At 52.9% G+C, this 20,956-nt stretch overlaps 1 protein-coding gene across 1 annotated transcript in view; it reads right to left on the bottom strand.

Moving 5' to 3' along the window:
• Positions 1–13,926, bottom strand: part of LOC119095838 (uncharacterized) — a 29,400-nt gene extending 15,474 nt beyond the window's left edge. The window contains exons 1-8 of the mRNA XM_037218690.1: positions 13,784–13,926; positions 6,800–6,981; positions 5,080–5,215; positions 4,737–4,854; positions 4,126–4,311; positions 2,959–3,192; positions 1,735–1,859; positions 568–721 (exon numbers count right to left, since the gene is read on the bottom strand). Coding sequence (XP_037074585.1) covers positions 568–721; positions 1,735–1,859; positions 2,959–3,192; positions 4,126–4,311; positions 4,737–4,854; positions 5,080–5,215; positions 6,800–6,981; positions 13,784–13,883 — 1,235 coding nt within the window. The 5' untranslated portion in view covers positions 13,884–13,926. The remainder of the gene's footprint in view (positions 1–567; positions 722–1,734; positions 1,860–2,958; positions 3,193–4,125; positions 4,312–4,736; positions 4,855–5,079; positions 5,216–6,799; positions 6,982–13,783) is intronic.
• Positions 13,927–20,956: the final 7,030 nt, after the last annotated feature.

The following is a 20,956-nucleotide window of genomic DNA, read 5'->3' as shown; positions in this document are numbered from 1 at the left end:
GAGACGGGGGCATTGGCCTGTGACGGAGACTGGGCGGGAGCCTGAAGATGGGATGGAGCGCGGCGGGGTGGGGGGTGGCGGTAGCGGGCGCTTACTAGTCGAGCAGCGCCGCGGCGGCACTCCTGAGGTTAAGAAAACACAGTGTGCAAGTTGTGGGCAACAAAACAGGCCGCAGTTTATTTCTTTGATGTAGTGCGCTGTGCAAGATGCGAAAGCAGCTGCGTGTAAGTCACTCATATCTTTTGAGAAAACATGCCTGTTCGGGGACATCCCCAGCTTCTGAAATTGTTTGCGAGTTCCGTAGAAGCTTTAAAATGACTTAGTTGACAACTACCTCCCAAATTTTTCAGGAACAGTGCAAACTGAATATGTGCCCAAAGGATTTGTAAAAACCATATATGATTTGTGGAAGCATCCTTATCTTTGCTTCTCTATCCTATACTTCTGAGAACTTTCTGCACGCATCCCGTCGTTGCATGTGTCATAAACGGTACTCAGAAAAATATCAAAATTGCCCTCGTCAAGGCGTTTCAAAACAAACACTTATCTCTGAACTCCTGTACTCACGGATAGCCGAATTCGGCTAGTGCAGCGCCATCAAGTCCATCCAAGCACGCCCGGGCAAGCTGAAGTTTGTTGACCCACCGCCAGGGCCGGCTCGAGTATGAATCTACCGCTGGACCGGTGGATATGAAGGAGATCGCGTGCTGCTTGCTGCCGGCTGGTGAACAAAGTAAAAGCACATAACCGAGCTTGAAAAGACAGGGTATTCATATCTGCCTGGCCTAAAGAAGTATGATTTGGGACACTTGGGATATGTCTACATGCTCCAGTGTATGCGCCTGCTTACAGCCCTCTACGTCATTTTAAAAACACGCCATGCTTTGGTCACTGGCCCTGAAACTTTTCACTCAGATTGCTGCCAGCCCGCCAGAGCGCATCGTGCAGCACTGATCGCGCCCGTGTCCATCACGCCGCTCTGTTCACTCAAGCGTGTGTGCATGGTGGTGTGTGGGATATCAAAACGCAGAGCCCCTAGGGATGTTATGTTTGCCAGGAGCCCTTGTCACAAAGCCCCTAGCGTTGTTATGTTTGCCAGGAGCCCGTGTCACAGAGCCCCTAGTGATGTTATGTTTGCCAGGAGCCCGTGTCACAGAGCCCCTAGCGATTGTTATGTTTGCCAGGAGCCCGTGTCACAGAGCCCCTAGTGATGTTATGTTTGCCAGGAGCCCGTGTCACAGAGCCCCTAGTGATGTTATGTTTGACAGGAGCCCGTGTCACAGAGCCCCTAACGGTGTTACACTTGTCAGAAGCCTGTGGCATATGGCCGTCCGAAGCCCTGTCACAGAGCCCCTAGCAGTGTTATATTTGTCAGAATCCCGTGGCATGGCCCCTAGCTATGTTATGGCTGTCAGAGGCCAGTGCCACAGAGCCCCTAGCTATGTTATGGCTGTCAGAAGACCGTATCGCAGAGCCCCTAGCGGTGATATGGCCGTCAGAAGCCCGTGCCACAGAGCCCCTAGCGGTGATATGGCCGTCAGAAGCCCGTGCCACAGAGCCCCCAGCTATGTTATGGCCGTCAGAAGCCCGTGCTACAGAGCCCCCAGCTATGTTATGGCCGTCAGAAGCCCGTGGCACAGAGCCCCTAGCGGTGATATGGCCGTCAGAAGCCCGTGCCATAGGGCCAGCTAAGGTCAGCACGGGACCCAACGGCTCGCTACTACCGCAGCTCACCGGTGAAGATGACGTTGAAGACCTCCGGAATGTGCTGCTCTTCCGCCAGGTCAGGGAGGCTGAGGTTGCAGGAGGTCACCGTCGCCACTTCCAGGGCCGGGCTCATGTACATGCCGTACACCAGGCTGAAACGGACGCAGAAATGAGCGAAATCGTCGTTAGCTATCTGCAGCTGATTTCGTCAATCAGCACAGGACACTCGGCCAGTACAGACATGGGCGTGTGTATTGCATTCTATTTACGTGAATTAACGTTGCATAAGGCACGGTTTTTCTCTCTAGCCGCATCATACAGGTTGTTTCGGAAGCTCGCAACACTCGGCAAAACGGCGAATTCCTTTCCAACACAGTGACTTGCTCATGAACCATCAGACAGCACACGGCAGGGCACACCGCAATGCATCACCATTCTGCAGGTACACGCCACGGGTCACATCACCACATCATGCGTCAATCATCACATCATCACATCACCACATCATCCATCGCATCACCATATCACCCAGTAATCATCACATCGTCACATCATTCGTCAATCATCACGTCGCCACATCATTGGTCAATTATCACATCGTCACGTCATAACATCGCTCGTTAATCATCGCAGTGCCACACCACCACATCGATCGTCATTCATCACATAACCACATCACCCGACAATCATCACACCGCCATATTACCGGTCAATCACCAAATCACCCATCAACCATCCAATCATTCGTCAATCATCACATTGTCACATCACCACATCATCCATCAACCATCACATCGCCACATCACCTGGTAATCACTGTAATGTCCAATGAATGCCCCATCAATCACCACATCACTTGTCAATCATCACGTTGCCATATCCCCACATCATCCCCAGTCATCACATCACCGTATCACCCATCAATCATCACATCATCACATCACCCGTCAATCATCACATCACCTGTCGTATCACTGCATCACATGTCATATCACCACATCACTCTTCTATCCCCCCATCACCCCTCACATCCACGCATCACCCGTCACATCAGCACTTGATCGTCACATCGCCACATCACCCGTTACATCTGTACATTGTCCGGGATATCACATCACCATGTCACCCGCTGCATCATCAATTAACCGCCCCATCCCCCCATCCCCCCAGCCGTCACATAACCACACCAGCCATCATATGACCACACCAACCGTCAGAGTACCAGGCTGGCGGCGACGCCGCGGCCCTCACTGTGTAATGCCGTCGGGCCAGCTGTCGGCCGCCAGGAGAAGCATGCCGCCGTCCTCCAGGCGCGCCTGCAGGCGCAGGCTGCGGTGCCGGCGTGCCGCCTGCGCCTGTCCGTCGGCGCCGGACCAGGCGTGCTGGCGGGGACCCCTCAGGCGCACCTCGATGGGCTCGCCGCCGGAGAGCGCCACTTGGCCCATCAGGCTGCCGAACTGCACGTACCCGTCCAGGGAGAACGACCTGGCCAGTTTCAGAGGGTCGGGGTCAGATCAGCCGACGCTCGGACAGAAACGGAGCAAAAGTGCAGGCGGGTGTCGGGGGGGGGGGAGGGGGGCGGCTGCCAGAGGAAGGCACAGGTACAGAATGACCGCGACGAGGCTGTAAGCTCCCGCTGTTTACGGTGCGTAGTGCGGTTTTATATATGGACTGACGTCCCAGTCGATGCAAATCTCGTTTGCAGATGATGATGTGATGATGATGATGTTGATGTGATGATGGACTAGTGATGATCATCTGCATCCGCAGGTGCAGATTCAAGCCAGCTTTAACCTGGTAAAATCGGTCAAGTTTCGCGTATCGTACGGCTGAGATAAACTGAGATGTGTCAGGATCCTAGTTACGCAATAGTCACATCAGTAATGATGATGCACAGTTGCTGTCAGATCACTGGACGAAGCCTTCAGGTCACAAGAAAATATTTTCAGGATAGTTTCAGCATTACCATTTGTGAGTCACGCGACCTCGGACTCAGCAACCCTCCCACGAATATATGATATGTTTTTCAGATAAACGCAACAAACTGAGTGTGTCATATCAGGCGACTACCCTCTCAAATTCGTCCCATTGACACCGGGGTTGGTGCAGCCGGAGGTTACGTGGCTGCGTGTTTGACCTTACACAAGCACACGCTTGCACAGCTAACGCTTTAAATAGTCCATTACAGTAATAAACACTTAACCCTGTAAGGCTGCCTATAAGCCGGATTGCTGGCTACAAGATGGCAGCGACGCTGAAACTCTGTCAGGACCGAGCGCTCCGCCCTAGAGTCGGGTCCCCAGCCAGGCGAGTGTCCCTTCACTCCATCAGCGAGAGGAACTTGAGCGTCCAGAGATCTGCCGGGACCGAACGCTCTGCTCCAGAGTCAGGTTCCCGGCCAGGTGGGCGTCCTCTCACCCCATCAGCGAGAGGAACTCAGGCGTCCAGAGCTCTCGGGCCACAGCGCACACCATCAGGTCCGTGTCGCAGTCTCGCAGGTCTCGCGGGGTCGACAGCGGCCGCCAGAGCAGGCGCAGCCGTGCCGGCACCAGCTCCCCGGCCGTGCAGGTGGCGCCACCGGCGGCCGTCGGCCCAGAGCTGCGTCTGCGAGGAGGCGGGCCGGTCCCGGGTGTTGGCTGGGAGGACAGAGCATGAAGGGGCGGGGGACGGCGCAGCGCAGTCCCCTAGGGTCAGGTCCAAACAGGTGGAAAGGGTGCGGTCTACCACACCGAAATTGGCCCGGTGACGTTTTGACGCGATGCAGTCGATCCATTTTCGTGCGTTGGCTTGGTACATATGTTAATGCAGCTCTACACCATGCGAAATTAAAGCGTTGAGCGTCGACATCACCTTGATTCAAAGAAAGTCTTTTTGCCTTGGGTTCTTAGCAGTGCAAACCTGCCCCACACCTGCCAGGTTCAAAACTAGAGCTTCTTTAACGCACCGCTTCACACCAGTACAGCTTTAGTACGCCGGTAAGGACTCCACCGCCCGCATCGGTGCTCACAGGCTGTGGCCATGTGACTAACCTGAGTTGCCCCTGGTACGTGATGCGCCAGAGCCTCATCGGAACCACACACTCCATGGCCAGACCGGCCGCCTCCCAGCTGGCGGGAGCTGTGTTGTAGACGGTCGTGTCCGGCATCCCTGCGTGACGTCATCGTGAATACAGTGTCTCGGCGGCGCGGCGGAACGGAGAACCAAGGTGCTCATAGTTATGAAACTGTCTGTGACAAAAGAAGTGTCGCCTGCGAAACCTTCCTCCAGCCACTGGTGTAGCCTCAATGTTCACCACGGTTATGTGGGGCGGCAGTTGATCTCTGTAAGGTCGTCAGCAGGTCCGTGCGGTAAATGTCTTTTTTGTAATCTCACCAGGCAGCTGATAGAGCTGGCCATCCATCTGGAGCAGCAGCAGGACCTCGGCCTGGCGGCCGGGGCGGCGGACGATGCGCACCAGCAGCGCCCCGCCCTTCGAATCGCAGCCGAAGAAGGTGAGGTCGTCACTCGCCTGGAACGGCGACAGCCGTGGTCAGACCATCCGGACACGACCGCTGACCCGCCGCTGGCCCTCCTACGGTCGCCGGCAGGCTCTGGAGACATCAGCTGATCTTCCCACGGCCGCCGGCAGGCTCTGAAGACAACAGCTGGTCTCCGTACGGCCACCGGCAGGCTCTGAAGGCAGCAGCTGGTCTTCATGCGGCCGCAGTGCGGATCTGCCTTTTGAGCTAGTGCTTAAATGAGTGAAATAAATGACTAAACACGGAGTTTGACGCTTGAAGGAATCCAGCTTTGCCGACAGACTCTCGTGGGTACTTCGTGGATTAGGAAAATCCCACGGGTCCAGAAGGTCAGCATGACAGCCATTGGTGGGACGCTTGGGCAGCCGCTGCTGTGTGCATGTCGCCTGTTCGAAAGTCACATGTTGGGTTCTTTCGCTTGTCGTCTAGTCCAATTTTATATTGGATCCTTTCCATTGCATGTTGGAAAGGATCCAACATGGGATGCTTTGGTTGTGTGCCTCTCTTAGTTAAGTCCATCACCGGTAGCAGTACCTATCACGCAGCCTTCATATCTTTACTGCCTGACGCCAATCTGTGGTACTTGATCACCTTAATCCGAGACACTTGGTTAGACCCAGATTAACGCCCCACACCCGGCTTTGTGCTAGTTGTCTGAAGCAACCAGCTGCGGATGCGAGTGGCCTGTATTGCCTGGAGCAAGCTTCAGGGACGTTTGAAGGCCTTCGACGGCTTCGACATGAAATTCGGGAGGGTTCAGATCTAGTTTGGGCATTATGTTGCCAGCAGGGTGCGAAGCTTAAGCAAACATAGTGGAAAATAAGCACTCACATGTTATATTTCGTGAGATTATAGCCCTGTTGGGCCCCTTGAATCCGACCTTGTAAGGGATCAAACGCAACACAGCCTCGAACGGGAAAATAATGAGTGTAAGGACTTACCTAAGCCTTTAAGCGACGATGAAAGAAAGCAAAAGAGCAGCGCAATCTAAGTTCATACCAGAGGGTTCGGCAATCTAGCTGGCGGCGGAACATCTCATCTCTGCCGACTCCAGAGGTCTGATGAACCATCTCACCTCTGCCGCTCCAGAGTGTCCGATCCCCGCCCTCCCCGACCTCTCGCCTCTGCTGCATACTCCATAGGTCTGACAATGTCACCTCTGCCGATTCCAGAGGTCTGACCATCTAACTCTTGATGACTCAGAGGTCTCCACCTCACCTCTTCCGACTCCAGGAGGTCTGACCCTCACACCTCTTCAGATTCCAGAGGTCTGACGCATGTCACCTCTGCCGACTCCAGAGGTCCGACCATCTCACCTCTGCGACTCCAGGGGTCTGACCATCCCTCACGTCTGCCGACTACCATAGGTCCGACCATCTCACCTCTGCCTCTCCAGGGTCTGAAACCATGTCCACCTCTGCCGATTCCAGAAGGTCTGACCATCTCACCTCTGCCGATTCCAGAGGTCTGACCATCTCACCTCTGCCGACTCCAGAGGTCTGCCATCTCACCTCTGCCGACTCCAGAGGTCTGACCATCACACCTCAGCCGATTCCAGAGGTCTGCCACCTCACCTCTGCCGACTCCAGAGGTCGGAGCTGTTCAGCTTGCTCATCCTCCGGGGCGGGAACGAAGCCATTGGTGACGTAGTCGGAGGGTCCGGTGTCGACGTGGCTCTGCACCCTGGGTACGCGTCGCAGTCGGACGAACTTGAAGTGCGCCCAGGCCAGCGCCCGCTTCAGCTCGTAACAGAGGCCTGCAGAAGGTTCAGTGTGGTCAGTGCCGGAGTGGTCCGTAGAGTACCTCACGCAATAGGACTCGGGAGGCGTGATCAATGTTTACACTCTGAAGGTTTTTGGTGGAGCATTCCTGACATGGGCGAGATCCATAAATATACACATATTTGCTTATGGTAGCAAGGACGGAACAAGAGCATTCATGGTGTGGTGGGCGGCACTGAGCCCTGAGTCTTGTGCCAGTCCGGGAACACTAAAGCAGCATTACATCACTCGTGCCAAGGCATGTCAATAGGCAATAACGCTTGGACTACTTGTTCCAGAACACTGAGCGTGCTCTGTTCCGGTGGACACCAGCGGTCGCGAAGACTGGCCGCAACACTGACCTTCAAGGGGCCGACAGCGAGAGGTACGCTAATGAAATGATCATACCACCACGCGAACGATGATCTGTGAACGCGTGGTTCAGTCAGTGCTGTGCCCTGTAACAGTGAAGGATTGAGATCCAGTAGCCGTCGGCTTACCGTCAGTTTTGGGCAGTTTTAGTCACATCCGACGAGGAGTGACGACGACGCCTCCATCACACATTTGGCACGTGAAAAGCGCCAAATCACTCCTGCTCCATCACTCTAAATCTCTCACGGCCGACCAGGCAACACGGGCTTTAAGGCAGCATTGTTTCGCCTTCCTTGAGCGCCAGACGCGTGTTTTACTGCCGGCGGAGCCAAAATTCGCCCCTGTGCTCACCACGTTTCCACTCATACTGGAATAGAATGCATGCTTACATCCACGTGTATCCAACATTCGTTTGACGACATGCGTCGAAGAGGACTCACATTTTGTCGTGAATCAGCTACGGAATTGAGTCGTCAGAGACCACGATCAGTCAAATTAGTGCAAAATAAAAACGGCAGCCAAAGCTCATAGCCTGTTACAGCGTATATCCACCAAATGAATCTCAGGCATACAGCTGTAAATGAATCCCGGCCGTACAGCTGTCAATGAATCCCAGCCATACAGCTGTAAATAAATAACAGCCATGCAGCTGACAATGAACCCCAGCCATACAGCTGTAAATGAATAACAGCCATGCAGCTGACAATGAATTCCAGCCATACAGTTGTATTGTTACCAAAATGAACCATCCGCTCATGCCTTTGTCAAGTTCATCTTCACATGCATCTCCCAGACCGTTGTTATCAGCACCGACTGCGTCAGACTCTATTCCAAAATTGAGTCACATTTCCTCGAGTCGAAATCGTAGTCAACTTACGTTGGAATCAGTCTCATGCACTGTTTGTTCGAGTCGGGATCAATTCCACTGAAGTGGGACCAAACAACAACAAACAAGACCAAACAAAACAAGAGTAGCACGCGACCCTCTTGCATCGACCGTAAACCGCGTTGTCTCACTCTTCTCTACACGACGATGGCATTTTACCGTAGTGGTTTAGAGAAAAGATAATGCGGTTGCAACCCAATCGCGATCTGCATGAGTTAGAAAATGAGCCATTGTTTGGATCGAGCGACACGAAGTGGTCTGCTGGCACCAGGCCAAGATGGGCCCATGAGGCACTGACCACTTGTATCGTACGGAATTGCAAAGCACGTGAAGTGTCCTTCCGCATTGCAGTTTGGCTTAAACAGGCAGGAAGCAGAGTGGCTTAAAGCAAGAGAAACGGCGCGAAACATCGAAACGAATCCACCGGAAGGGAGGGGTCAGGACGTCAATGCCTGTGCGCATAAGTAGCTTCCTCACTAAGAAGTGACTTATATCAACATATGTTGATCAACTTTGCATTGCTCGCGACGCGCTTCACGGTACAACGGTTGTATTATTCGACAAAGGGATACACACGTTCAGTGTAAATTTTAGTGGTTTAAAACACGCCCAGGCAAATTGAAAATACCACACACGTTCATGCAATGACAGACGACCAACATACGACCAACACCACTGTGTCTGTGTCTGTGCCTTCAAACAATACTGAACGTGTGTGCTCTTTTGTCTGATGATGCAGCCGTTGTTCTGTGAAACGTTTTGCGAGTAGTATAATAGACATATATACCCACACACGCACACACACACACACACGCATATATATATATATATATATATATATATATATATATATATATATGTATATATCATATAGTTACGCCTATTCACTTCAACCGCCTTCGCCCATGCGGTCGGCGACGGTCGCTGACGCAAGGAACCAGACGCGTAACTTGATGCGTAACCTGACGCGTAACTTGAGGCGTAACCGGGCGCGTAACCGGATGTAAACGGGCGGGTGCCGGCGTAGTGAAAACTGGGCTCATACGCATTTGCTGGATGCCACAATGATGAGAGCAACTTAGGCATTACGCTTATGTAAGTGCTCACTGCAAACCCCTTGAACGCACCGCAGACGTGCGCAATTTCTTGCATGGCGTATACAAAATGGCATGTTTTCAAGACCAGTTAAAGACGAGTGCCTCTGCCCCGTCCCCCTCTTCAACATATCTCGGTTCAGTCCCTGACTAGGCTCAAGTGTCGGACACAGCTGAACGTGTCACGTGCCCCTCGGCGAGCGCCATACATCGGCTGGCGGATTATGGCAGGACAGGCCGAGTGATGTTATCGGTCAGCAGACAACTCAGCGCCATAATTGCAGCATCAGCCACACCGGCCAGGTACTTCACAGCGGAAAGGAAGTCGGGCCGGCAGACATCGTCTATGATACAGGGTCCAGAACGGTCGGCGGTGGAAGCATGGGCTCTCACCACTTGCCAACAGCAATTTGGTGAAGCGTCCAATATAGATAGCCGCTGGTAGGTGATGGTTGGCGTGTATAATGCGACGTCTTGTCCTGTTATGTAAATTTTCTTTCCGCCTAGATAGAACATTTGAACTGCATGAAAATGATCAAAGGGCACGAGGGGCTTATCAACAGAATAGTTCATCCGCCCTGGCTTGCATCAGATGTGGAGGTTTGTTCCGTATAGGAGTCCCCGACCATGGCTGCGAGGGTGTTCGGGCGGGGCGCCCAACCAGCAGCTACCAGATCAACCAGCAGCCAACCAGGTGGCAATCACGCTGAGTCCTGCCAGGTGGCTGCGCACGTTGTTCCAGTGTGATGAGGCGTTGCCAAGATGCGAAATAAGCCTTAAATTGGCATCAGCGTCAAATAGTGATGAGATTTGGCACTCATTTGCACGTTTCTCTTTCTTCAGCTATCTTTTACTAGCAATTTACTTCACACATACTCTACTCCATTATGTGCGTCATCATAGCATTTTGCCCACAGCTGGGAGAAACAAAATGGACGGAAGAAGTGCATCCACAGTGATGGTCTGAGTCTGGGAATACGTTGAGATTATTGTTCGACAAGAGGATTTTCGATGTCCATAGGTGATTTTTTTCACCCGACTTGTTCAATTTTGATCAACAGGTGGCACATGCCTTTTAATAAGAGCAGGAGGGCCACATAACGACGCGATGAGTTCTCTGAATGATTCACACATTTTGTGATCGAGCCGAAAATTCGTCGTTTGGCTTGCTCTCGACATGCTATAGTGGAGATCATGTCGATTCCATGATTGGTAGGGTATAGGATAAACATGAGTAGTAGGTTTTCCATTTCTTAGCTGGAAGTGATGCGTCCTTTTATTTATCAATTACTTATGCCGATATTAACGTTAGTCTCTGCGTGTGGCGGTGGACAGAGTTTGCCATTCCTGGCCGCATCTTAATGGGTGATGGGCAGGTAGGAAAAGGAACGCACGGATGCGGGTCTTTGTCAAAGTGTTCCTGTGGATGATGTATGTATATATATATATATATATATATATATATATATATATATATATATATAATATAGCATCTCCTTCCATATGCTCTATGTCCTCTACACTATCTTTTCATTTTGTGTCTTGTGTCGTGCTGTGCCTGTGCCCGTGCCTGTGCTTTGTCTATGTTGTGTCGAGTTGCTTCTGGTGTATCTGCTGTATCTGTGTCTGTGTCTTTGTCTGTGCTATGTCGGGTCTGTGTTGTGTCTGTCTGTGTTGTATCTGGTCTGGTCGTGTCTGTGTCGTGTCGGTCTGGTCTGGTCCGTGCTGTGGTGTGGCGGGTCTGGGCTGTGGTCGTGTCTGTATCCATGTCATGTCCATACCTATGCCTATGTTACATCTGGTATGTGTCTGTGTCGTGTCGTACGCTTACATGATACTCATGAATCATATAAGTACGGTACCGGTGCTAGGTACGGTACTTAAGTACCAAGTACTAAGTACGGACTTAGAGTACCGTCAACATCATTGTGATTAGTATTACACATTAGTATTACAACATTAGTATCACAACATTGTGATATCGTATTACCAACACCTCCTGGTAAAATGAATGTCAACTCACTGCAGGAGCTTTTACTGACTGACTGCTTTGCCCCGAAGCGTAAGGTTCAAAACATTTCATCGACAGGCCCACTGACTTGGGTCTGACCTGGCGTATTTGTTAGCTTTGAGGTCGTTTTTACAACTAACTAATAGCAACGAGTTCAATTAGGCACACCACATTTATGCTGCACGCTTAATAACAAATGACAAATGACGTGAGCCCATAATTGCAAACATGAAATTGATGGGTGATTCCTGTCACTTAAAACACTATAGCTTGGCCATCAGACAACGTTACAAAACTTTAACTTTTAGTGAAAACGGCTTGCATTTCCCTACTTTGTCTGTTTAAGCAGCACACCGTGGTGAAGTCCTTCCTACCTTTCGCAGCCCATGCTCACCAGCTGTGCTTTCTGCAGAGTTATGACAGGAATTGTCGACTCTACAGCCTGGGAAAGCGAGCTGACTGATGCCCGGTAAGTGTTACGCAACCTCCTTCACGCATCGTCATAGCAATCGGGTGACGTTTGATTACACGCTGTAAAAAGGGCGCTCTGTCTTGCAACATAGCAGGGTCGACCCTTGACCGCTTACAGCCGAATATTTGCAGCGTCAGCTAGTCAGTCAGTCCGGTACACAGGGGCCGTCTCGGCGGCCAGCCCCGCCTCCTGGTCACCGGCAGTCAGTCAGCCAGTCCGTAAATAGGGCCGTCTCGGCGGCCATCAGCCGTGTCCTGGTCACCGTCAGTCATTCACCAGTCCGTAAATAGGGGCCGTCTCGGCGGCCGTCTCGGCGGCCAGCAGCCGGCCTGGTCACCGTCAGTCAGTCAGTCAGTCCGGTAAATAGGGGCCGTCTCGGCGGCCAGCAGCCGCTCCTGGTCACCGTCAGTCAGTCAGCCAGTCCGGTAAACAGGGGCCGTCTCGGCGGCCAGCAGCCGTCCCTGGTCACCGTCAGTCAGTCAGCCAGTCCGGTAAATAGGGGCCGTCTCGGCGGCCAGCAGCCGTGTCCTGGTCACCGTCAGTCAGTCAGCCAGTCCGGTAAACGGGGCCGTCTCGGCGGCCAGCAGCCGGCTCCTGGTTATCGGTAGTCAGTCAGCCGGTCCGGTAAAGGGGCCGTCTCGGCGGCCAGCAGCCGTGTCCTGGTCACCGTCAGTCAGTCAGCCATGGTCCGGTGAATCGAGGACATCTTGGCGGCCAGCAGCTGTCTCCTGGTCACCTTCAGCCCAGCGCGATGCCGTCAGCGGCGCTATCTCCTCTGATCAGGTGACAAGGCCCTCCCCTCCGTGTCAGATACTGCTGACGTGGTTCCTGCAGTCCAGCGGACTCTGGCGGCTTGCCGACGCTGACGCGTATGCCACAGGTCATGATTATATGGGCGTTGCTTGCCCGAGAGCTGTTTTCACACGCGTTTCTGGCGTGAGGCAGGGGATGGGAGACATTCACTTGCCATTTTGAGCCAGACGCAGGAATGGGAGGTGTTCCCTAGTCCGTTTCTAGCGAGAGGACAGGGGATGGGAGACATTCACTTGCCATTTTGAGCCAGATGCAGGGGATGGGAGCTGTTCCCTAGCCGTTTCTGGCGTGAGACAGGGGATGGGAGGCATTCACTAGCCGTTTTGAACCAGATGCAGGGGATGGGAGGTGTTCCCTAACCGTTTCTAGCGAGAGACAGGGGATGGGAGGCATTCACTAGCCGTTTCTAGCGAAAGGCGGGATTGAATACGGGATCACAAACAACTGTGCGGGTTACAGCACGGTGCCTCTCTCGCCAAGCGAACAGGGATGGTGTCTGAATCGGATTCAGTACAGGTAATTGACGCGTTACTAATATAACGGAGCGTCTGGTTAACCGGACGACACATATATCAGAGGGCGTAGGTATTTTTGAATGCCTTACTCTGAGACCTTATGGATAGAGGTGAACTAGCGCTACGTGTCCGATCCTGTGAACAATCCCTGCCATACGCAAGCGCGTATGTCCTACGGTATGCGTATTTACACATATCCACGCGACCTAACATCGAATGTAAACGAAGACTCAGGCATTGCCTGATTGCAAATTTGGTAAGCCGCATACAGTCTTGGCAGGATTTTGTTTTGCGGCACACTTGAAATGCACTACCATGCGCAGGCAGACGACCTGTAGCTATTCAAAAAGGTTAAATTTTCTTGAATGTTTCAAGGAATGTAACAGGCGCAATGAGTGTCATCAATCATCCACAGTCATTGGTTTTAGCGTGCCACATATGCAGGCGTCGTTCGCACAAACGTGTATGCAAGCTGGCAATGCTTAAAATAGGAACTGGCATTGAGCACTCCGGCACGAAAGCTTCCCCCCTCCCACCCACTTTTCTTCTGCAACGCGATCTAAAATGCGGAGAAAATCGCCCAAATGCTATTCAGCGTGTTTAATGGCTGTGGTGCCAGTCCGCCGCCGACTCACCAGGTTGGGTGTACACTCCACCGCGCTTGTGCTTCTTCTCGCGGTACCCGAGTACGACCAAGAGGGCCAGGCCAGCCAGCGCAGTCCAGAGGAGCCACATCCTGCCTTGGCGCCCTGTCAGGAGCACCTCCGGGCCGCTCCCGCCGCCCGCACCCTATCTTATCGACGCGCCCGGGGCGGCGGTCAGCGCGCGTGACCCGCACGACCTCCGGCGCGCGCGGGGTCGGAGGTCAGACCGCAGCGCGTCGCGTGCGGCGGCGCTCCGTCGCCGCGGCAGCTCTGCAGGCGTAGGCTGACGCCGGAGCTCTGCGGGCGCGGGCTGCCGCCGGGCCCAGCCCGGGCCGAGCTCGCGAGAGCGTGCACGTAACGACGCGGCAGTGGCGCTGCAGACACGTCACCCTGCAGTTTCGAGCCCGAAGCCGCCGCGGCGCGGCCATCAAAAGTGCAGCTGAGAAGAGGTCGGCCAGCGCCTTCACACTTTCACACCCTCTTCTCGCCAGCGTCACGTCAGCACCATAACTCGGCAACGGATGACTTGCGCCCGCTCTTTGACGACAGCCGTCAGGCCGCGTGCCAGCCTGCAATGTGACGTCATGGTAGGTCTGGCAAGCGTCCACAAACAGCGTGCACCACTAGTGGCACTGGGAGCTGGCTCCTCTCGCCTGCGACACAGGCGTAACGCTTGGATTAGCAGTCGTCGCTGGGCACTCAGCTGAGCCGCCAGCTGACGAGGCTGGGCGAGGGTCGGCCGTCCGCCGGCGGCTGACGGACACCCGACGCCTCGCCGATGCGGCGTCACCACTGAGCCGGGCAAGGAGTCACGAACGCGCGCTTAACCACTCTCTTGTTTGATTGTTGTAAATGCCGCATAAGCGGCACAACGCCAGCCGTGTCTGGCCTGCATAAGCGGCACGGCCCCAACTTGGATCGGCGTCCAGAGACAGGGCACAGATCACACGGACGGCCGCGTCTTGACTGCATTTACTGGACCACTTAACGGACCGCGCAAAAGAACAGTGGCTTAAAACACATCCTCCCAGTACTCATCGCCGCGGGCGCCGCCCCGCGTGACACGCGGCGGACCCCCGTGATGCGGCGCCGGCCGCCTCCAGCCAGCCGGGCACACGGATGGTCGACCGGCCGGCCGAGAGGCCGGATCAGCTAACCGTCCACACTCCCGGCTGACCGACTGGCCTCTCAGCTCACTGCCGGAAGCTCGTGCAGCGGCTGCCGCGGCTAGGAGACCGATATAAGTTAAAATTACGCATACTCAAACGCTACCGCAGTCTCTCACTTATTGCTCCGGTAACCGGTAGCCGCGTTGCTGGCCATCCACAGCGCGCGGCATACTGGGGAGACCAAACCGAGCCCGATCCCAGCCAGGGCTGGAACAGTTGGCAAACAGGTCGCACCGCCGCAGACGACGTGATTCAGGGGCTGGGGTCAAGGTCAAAGGTCTCCGGACTGGACGTCGGTCTGAACAATGTTGCTAGCAGGAGCCTGCGCATTTGCACCGGCCCATAAGCAGAGGAACAAACGGTGGACCCGTCCGCCGACCAGTGGGTGACAGGCGGTGGACGCGTGCACAGAGCATTGCACAAACGAGACGCCAGGGGAGCAACGCAGCTTATCTCCGAATCATAAGTCTGGGGCAGTCTTCCAACGAGCTCATTGTGGCAAAGCTACTGGAAGCGCGTGCACACTTTCAGAAGGTGCATGCGCCGACGATGCCAGACCGATTCTACTCAAGAGCCGAGTGAGATCACCTTCTCCATTGAGTCCACCCTCACGCTGGTCGAAAACTCCTCGCGCTTGTAATGAGCATTTCCACCGCGGGTAAACACGTGTATCTCTAAAAATGTATTGAAGATTTCAGAGCGCCGCCGGGTGAGACTCGTTGATGAAGAGGGTCTTGTCCTGAAGTTCGAGCCGTTGCTGGTAAATGGAGTCTCGTACTGAGCCCACCTAGTTCTACCGAATCGGCAGATGATTTTGTTGCCTGGGTCGGGAAGATGGTGAGCCCGATCGATTTCTTTGCGTCAAGTTTCATATTTCGGAGTGATTTGATTATCGTCGTGACCACTATTGCTCTGCGTTTTTTCGCACTTGCTAGCTCTCAGTTGACTGAGCTTTGGCGTGAGCTGGGCCGGACAGGATCAGACATCATGTCTGGAATTAATTTCGTTCTTTTTGAATTTGTCTTTCAGCGTTTTTATTGCCCGTCGAAGTTTTTGCTCGAGGTTTGACACCTCTTTATTTATGAGCTCGGCATGTCCGTGCATGTCCTTGAAACGAGTTTTTGGCATTGAGTTCATTGGCGATTTCCCTTTGATATTACTAACAATCCTGAATCTGCATCCGCAAATTGGCCACGACTGTATCAGTGTAGGACTCCAGCCTACGGCACAGACAGTCAAGGTCTCAGTTCGTGGCGCCTCGCTCTGTAGCAGGACGGCGATCGCCAGATTCGGCCCGATCACGTCTTGAACCTCCGAGTGCCGAGTTGTTGGGCATGGCGGCTGCTCTAGCGTGCTCAGCAGTAGCCTGACTGCCGTCCCACTTCTTGACATGTCGCTTACTGACCTCTGAGTCATGGCATGTTGTTTACCGCTGTCTGGAAAATGGGCTGAAGCGGAGAGGTCAACTTTGCTGTCCCTGTTGCGGCGCGGCACCTTCTTTAATCAGTAGTTTAGTCAGTCAGTCGGCATTCTCTTTAGTCAGTCATTGATGTGCTGTTGCGATGAGTCGCTGGCCGGCAGGTACCCTCAAAAGATCCTTGTCGCTAGCACACACCAGCGTCAAAGGCTGTATGCCTGTATGACTTACGTGGACACGGCCGCGAGCCGTCGTGCGCTCGTAAAGATGCACCCCCGGTGGACACATGGCCCAGGCCGACCCGCCGTCTCGGAACTCGGCCTGACCGATGCGGTCGCGGCGGAGGCAAAGGTCAAACTGTTTTTCGAGGATTTAACGTCATTGGTACATTTGCTTGCAACTGGAAATGACGGGGATGATTATATGCAAACGAATGTCGTGAGCAGTACCCTATCTTGCCTAACCACTTTCTCCGTCTTCGAAAGGCCTTTTGATTGCATCTAAATGATATACTTGCCTGTCATCAAGTGCTAATGTTTGTGCCGAAAAAAGCCGGAACATCTTCAAATGAGCGCTTGCGAAATTTCAGCTCCATTCGACCACTGGGTACCTGAGGTTGTGTTTACAGCAAAGAGGAGAGAACGTGACAGTTGCTGGCGTCGCAGTCTCCTCGGGATGCGGTGATTTAAGACTGATGTATCATACCGACTGAGCGTCAGCACTTTTGTGGAATTCAACAAGTGTCCATTGCCTGTCATCTGTCATCCTTCTTCGGCCGTTTCGCACAGTTCCTTCCATGCTCCGCTGTGGCTTCTCATCGTTAACTTCACGCAACCCCCGAAGCTCTGCACAGCTTCTAGGGGATACCGTCCTGAAAACTGGATCTGGGGGTAAATTTCTTATTTTGCCCCTTCTCTTCCCCACCTGTGGCGACGGCTGTGTCGATGGCTTATGGAATTACGCGACATTGTCGCAGCTTTAATTGGCTTCTCCGCAGGGAGTAAGGCACATTTCGACACATCAGCAGACCAGCAATTTCTTAAACAATTATCCTAATGCATTCGGCACGGAAGAGCCGACTCGGTTTTTACCACCAGCACATCATTACGCGTTCATGATCCGCGGGATGAGAGCTGTGTGCTACATCCTGTACACACATACAGGGTTTCAGTAATGCACACGTGCGTCCGTCCGGCATCGCCGCAGATAACCTCACAGGCAGATACTAAAAAGATAGACGCGCCAGTTTCGGACGCTTGAGAATGTCACCTACACTACGCGCATTGCGCCAGCATTGGCGACGACTGACAGGTTCACGCCACGCCACGATGGCTGCGATAAGGGGGGGGGGGGGGGCGCATTTTAACGGGCCACACTGCGTCCGAGGCCACCGCTATCTGCGGCACCCGCGCAACCAAGGCCGTTATCGGAGGAACAGATGCCTGAGACAACCACCCGATTGGGATGAAGCTGCGGCGTTTGGTACGCGTAGGGGAATCTCCAAGCCCTGCGCGGGGCCTCTGCGTTGTCCACGGTCTTGATATGCGACACTGGAGACCCGTTCTCCATGGAAAAATGACGCCGTAGTTTGAGAGCTGCCGGGTTCGTTACCCCATTGTGAACAAGCTGTTAAGCATGTGAAAATACTACCATGGTATTTGTTGGCAACAGTCTTCCTGAACCATCAGCAGTACGACTATCATGGACTTATAAAGAGCCGGTTGATGCGGGTATATTTGCTAGTTAATGTGTCACGAACGCGTCACCTTGCGGATCCAAAAAAACGATTCGCCGACTTCTATGCCTCGTCCTTGACAAAGCAAATCACGGACTTGGCGCGGTAATCCAGCTAGGCCACGTGATTAGCAAACTTAGCCTACTCTTACGCCGAGAACATACTTAAACGTTTTAGCCTTCTTGTAAGTGGATTTTCATTCCTGGCGGAGAGCAGTCCCCGGCTGATACGCGCTGATTTCAGCATTGTAGCCGGACTGGCACGGCACAGAGCCCGCCACCGACCCAGCGTGGTATCGGAACTCGCCGGGGACGGAGACGGAGCTGATGCAACATCGGCTGATAGGTCGAGCACGGAACAGGCTCAAGGACGAGCCCTCGTGTGTGTATACTGTCCGGGCAAGTGGCACAACTGGTCGTGCTGACGGCAGTGATTTGTAAATCGGCACTGAAGAAACCGTTTCAAAGTCTGTGGTCAACACTTCTTATCAACCACTACATCGCGGCAGTTTGCACACTGTCGCGGAACCCTGAAAGCCTGTGTGGTTGCGGGAGAAATACGAGCCACAGCTCTGATTGGCTATACAAGAAGCGTTACACTGATGCATATGCATATATATATATATATATATATATATATATATATATATATATTGTGTATGTATGTATAGCGCCTGTGATCTCACACAAGTGAGTTGTATGCACCAAGCGCCTCACAAAATGAAGTTTTTTACTGATAATTTTATGTTTCTCTTCCGACAACGCTCCATCTCACCTGAAAGGAACTAGTGTCACGCATGGATATGACGAAGTTTTCGCGGTAACCAATCCAAGAGTTCGAGACGGCCGATTCATGGCGTTCTGGGACAGGCGTGTCAACGGGTGGGGACTGTGTCTCCGACACATCGAGGTGCCGAGCAACATCTGGGCTGATGAAATAATCACTAGGACTATCGCTCTCGTCAACGCGATTGTCGCTCACACTTTTGGTTATAATTGTGGAAGCGATAGCGTCATTGGCGAAGAAAACGCCAGAATGATTACCCCGTCGCTACCGGCAATTCGTCCCAAATATTGCATTGACTCGAAATCAGGGCTATTCTAGGACGGGAAAAGGACAAAAAAGAACATGCAATATTTCCAGCTAGACGGCACATGACCGCACACCGTCAATATGACCAGAGTGACCAGACAGTGGCAGGATGGTTGGTTTCAAGGTTTTAACGCGGAGTGGCTACTACATTCTCTGCACCTGAGATTTTGCTTTGAGGGAATGCTTACAGAAAACTGGGCATAAAAACAAACCTAAATTATCTGCAAACGGAAAAATCACGGCGGATATGGCAATCACCTCCGAAGCAGTTCGCGAACGTGAGGTGGGAAATTGTACACAACGCAAGCAGATTGGCGTGGTGCGTCTAAGGGTAAGATTAAATTTGCAATGCATCAATCGGGTAGTCCAAAGTTTTGCAATTTTCGTAGCTCATGTATTGCTGTCGAATGCAGATGCCCAATACAGTGTTGTAAGCGTCCGCACTTTGGTTATACAAACAAGATTACTTACGAAGTCGTGAAGCGCATCTGCGAGGAGCATTATGCATATGGGTAAGATAATACAAATACTCTTATTCCTCGTAGAACAACCAAAAGATCTATCCCTCCATTATTCTGGTCGTCCTACGAGGAATATAGACATAAGTATTGCATTTTGCTTGCAAACAACAATACTTTCGATTTTTTCCTATTTAATTTTTTCAACATGGTTAGACGCATACTGAAAAATTAACGCAAAAAAGTCAGCCCGAATTCGCAGCCTTTCGAGCATCCAGATACTGAAATTTATCTTCCGACCAATTTTCCCACGATTTTAAAATATCGCAAAGAAACGTAAAAGTGAACTGTTGATTACGCTGAAATGTGTGGGAATGCACAGAATGTAATTGAAAAGCGACTTGCAAAAACTTGATTTCCTTCGGGAGCACAGCTTTCGCTCGTATTATATAGGGTCACAATTTCACCAACATCCTCAAAGGTGACGTTGGCTTAGCTCGGTCAAAAATTTCGCTGTTTTGTGGTCGCCGCGAACGACACGCACTTCTCAGACATTTCGCGACGTCGACTTTGACCACAGAGCACACCTCAACTGAACTGGGAGCGGCGCAGTGATGCAAAACAAGGCCGACCGAGTCGTGAACACGAACAGCGGTCCCCATGACACCAATGAAGCGTCAGCCCCGTGGTGTCGCGTCGAATGGAACAAAACAAAAAAATGTGTTTCGCACAAAAGCTCAAGAAGGCTCCGCCGACCAAATGCAGCGGAAGTCCCGCAGCACATGTTGAAGGGCCTGTGGTACAAAGTGCAACTACAGACGCCTGAATTGGGCGCGGTTTCAGGCGCAGCGCAGCAGATTGTCCCCGTTTTCTCCTCCACCCGACGACACATGCCACTCGAGTATGCTGCTCGTGTTGGCTCGATGCCAAGTCCGCTGGGATGTTGGCTGCATGCACGCATGGACGCAGCTGCAGCTGCAAACGCCTCGCGGTAGGCACGGCCTTGGGCGTCGTTGCGTCTCAATGAGACCACTCTGTTTGCACGTGCGGTCAGCGCGCCCAGATGGCCTGTGACGACGGCGTGGTTTCCATGGTTGGTTCGAGCCTGTTCTTGCTCCATCTCCGGGCAATGGCGGCCATTGCACGGCACGGCTAGCAGGAACGCAACAGCTGACAGCGAGATCGAACGTCGCGCTCTGAGCGGTGTCCGCTTCTGGTAAAGCCCATATCTCGACTGTTTATCCGTTTGCTATTGTCATTACATGGACTTAAAAGGTTTGCCTGATGACATGC

This window comes from Pollicipes pollicipes, unplaced genomic scaffold (assembly GCF_011947565.3).
Source record: "Pollicipes pollicipes isolate AB1234 unplaced genomic scaffold, Ppol_2.1 Scaffold_4219;HRSCAF=4965_pilon_pilon_pilon, whole genome shotgun sequence".
In the NCBI taxonomy this organism is placed as follows: Eukaryota; Metazoa; Arthropoda; class Thecostraca; order Pollicipedomorpha; family Pollicipedidae; genus Pollicipes; species Pollicipes pollicipes.
The sequence above is the reverse complement of the archived record's forward strand: the minus strand, read 5'-3'. Positions and strand labels throughout refer to the sequence as shown.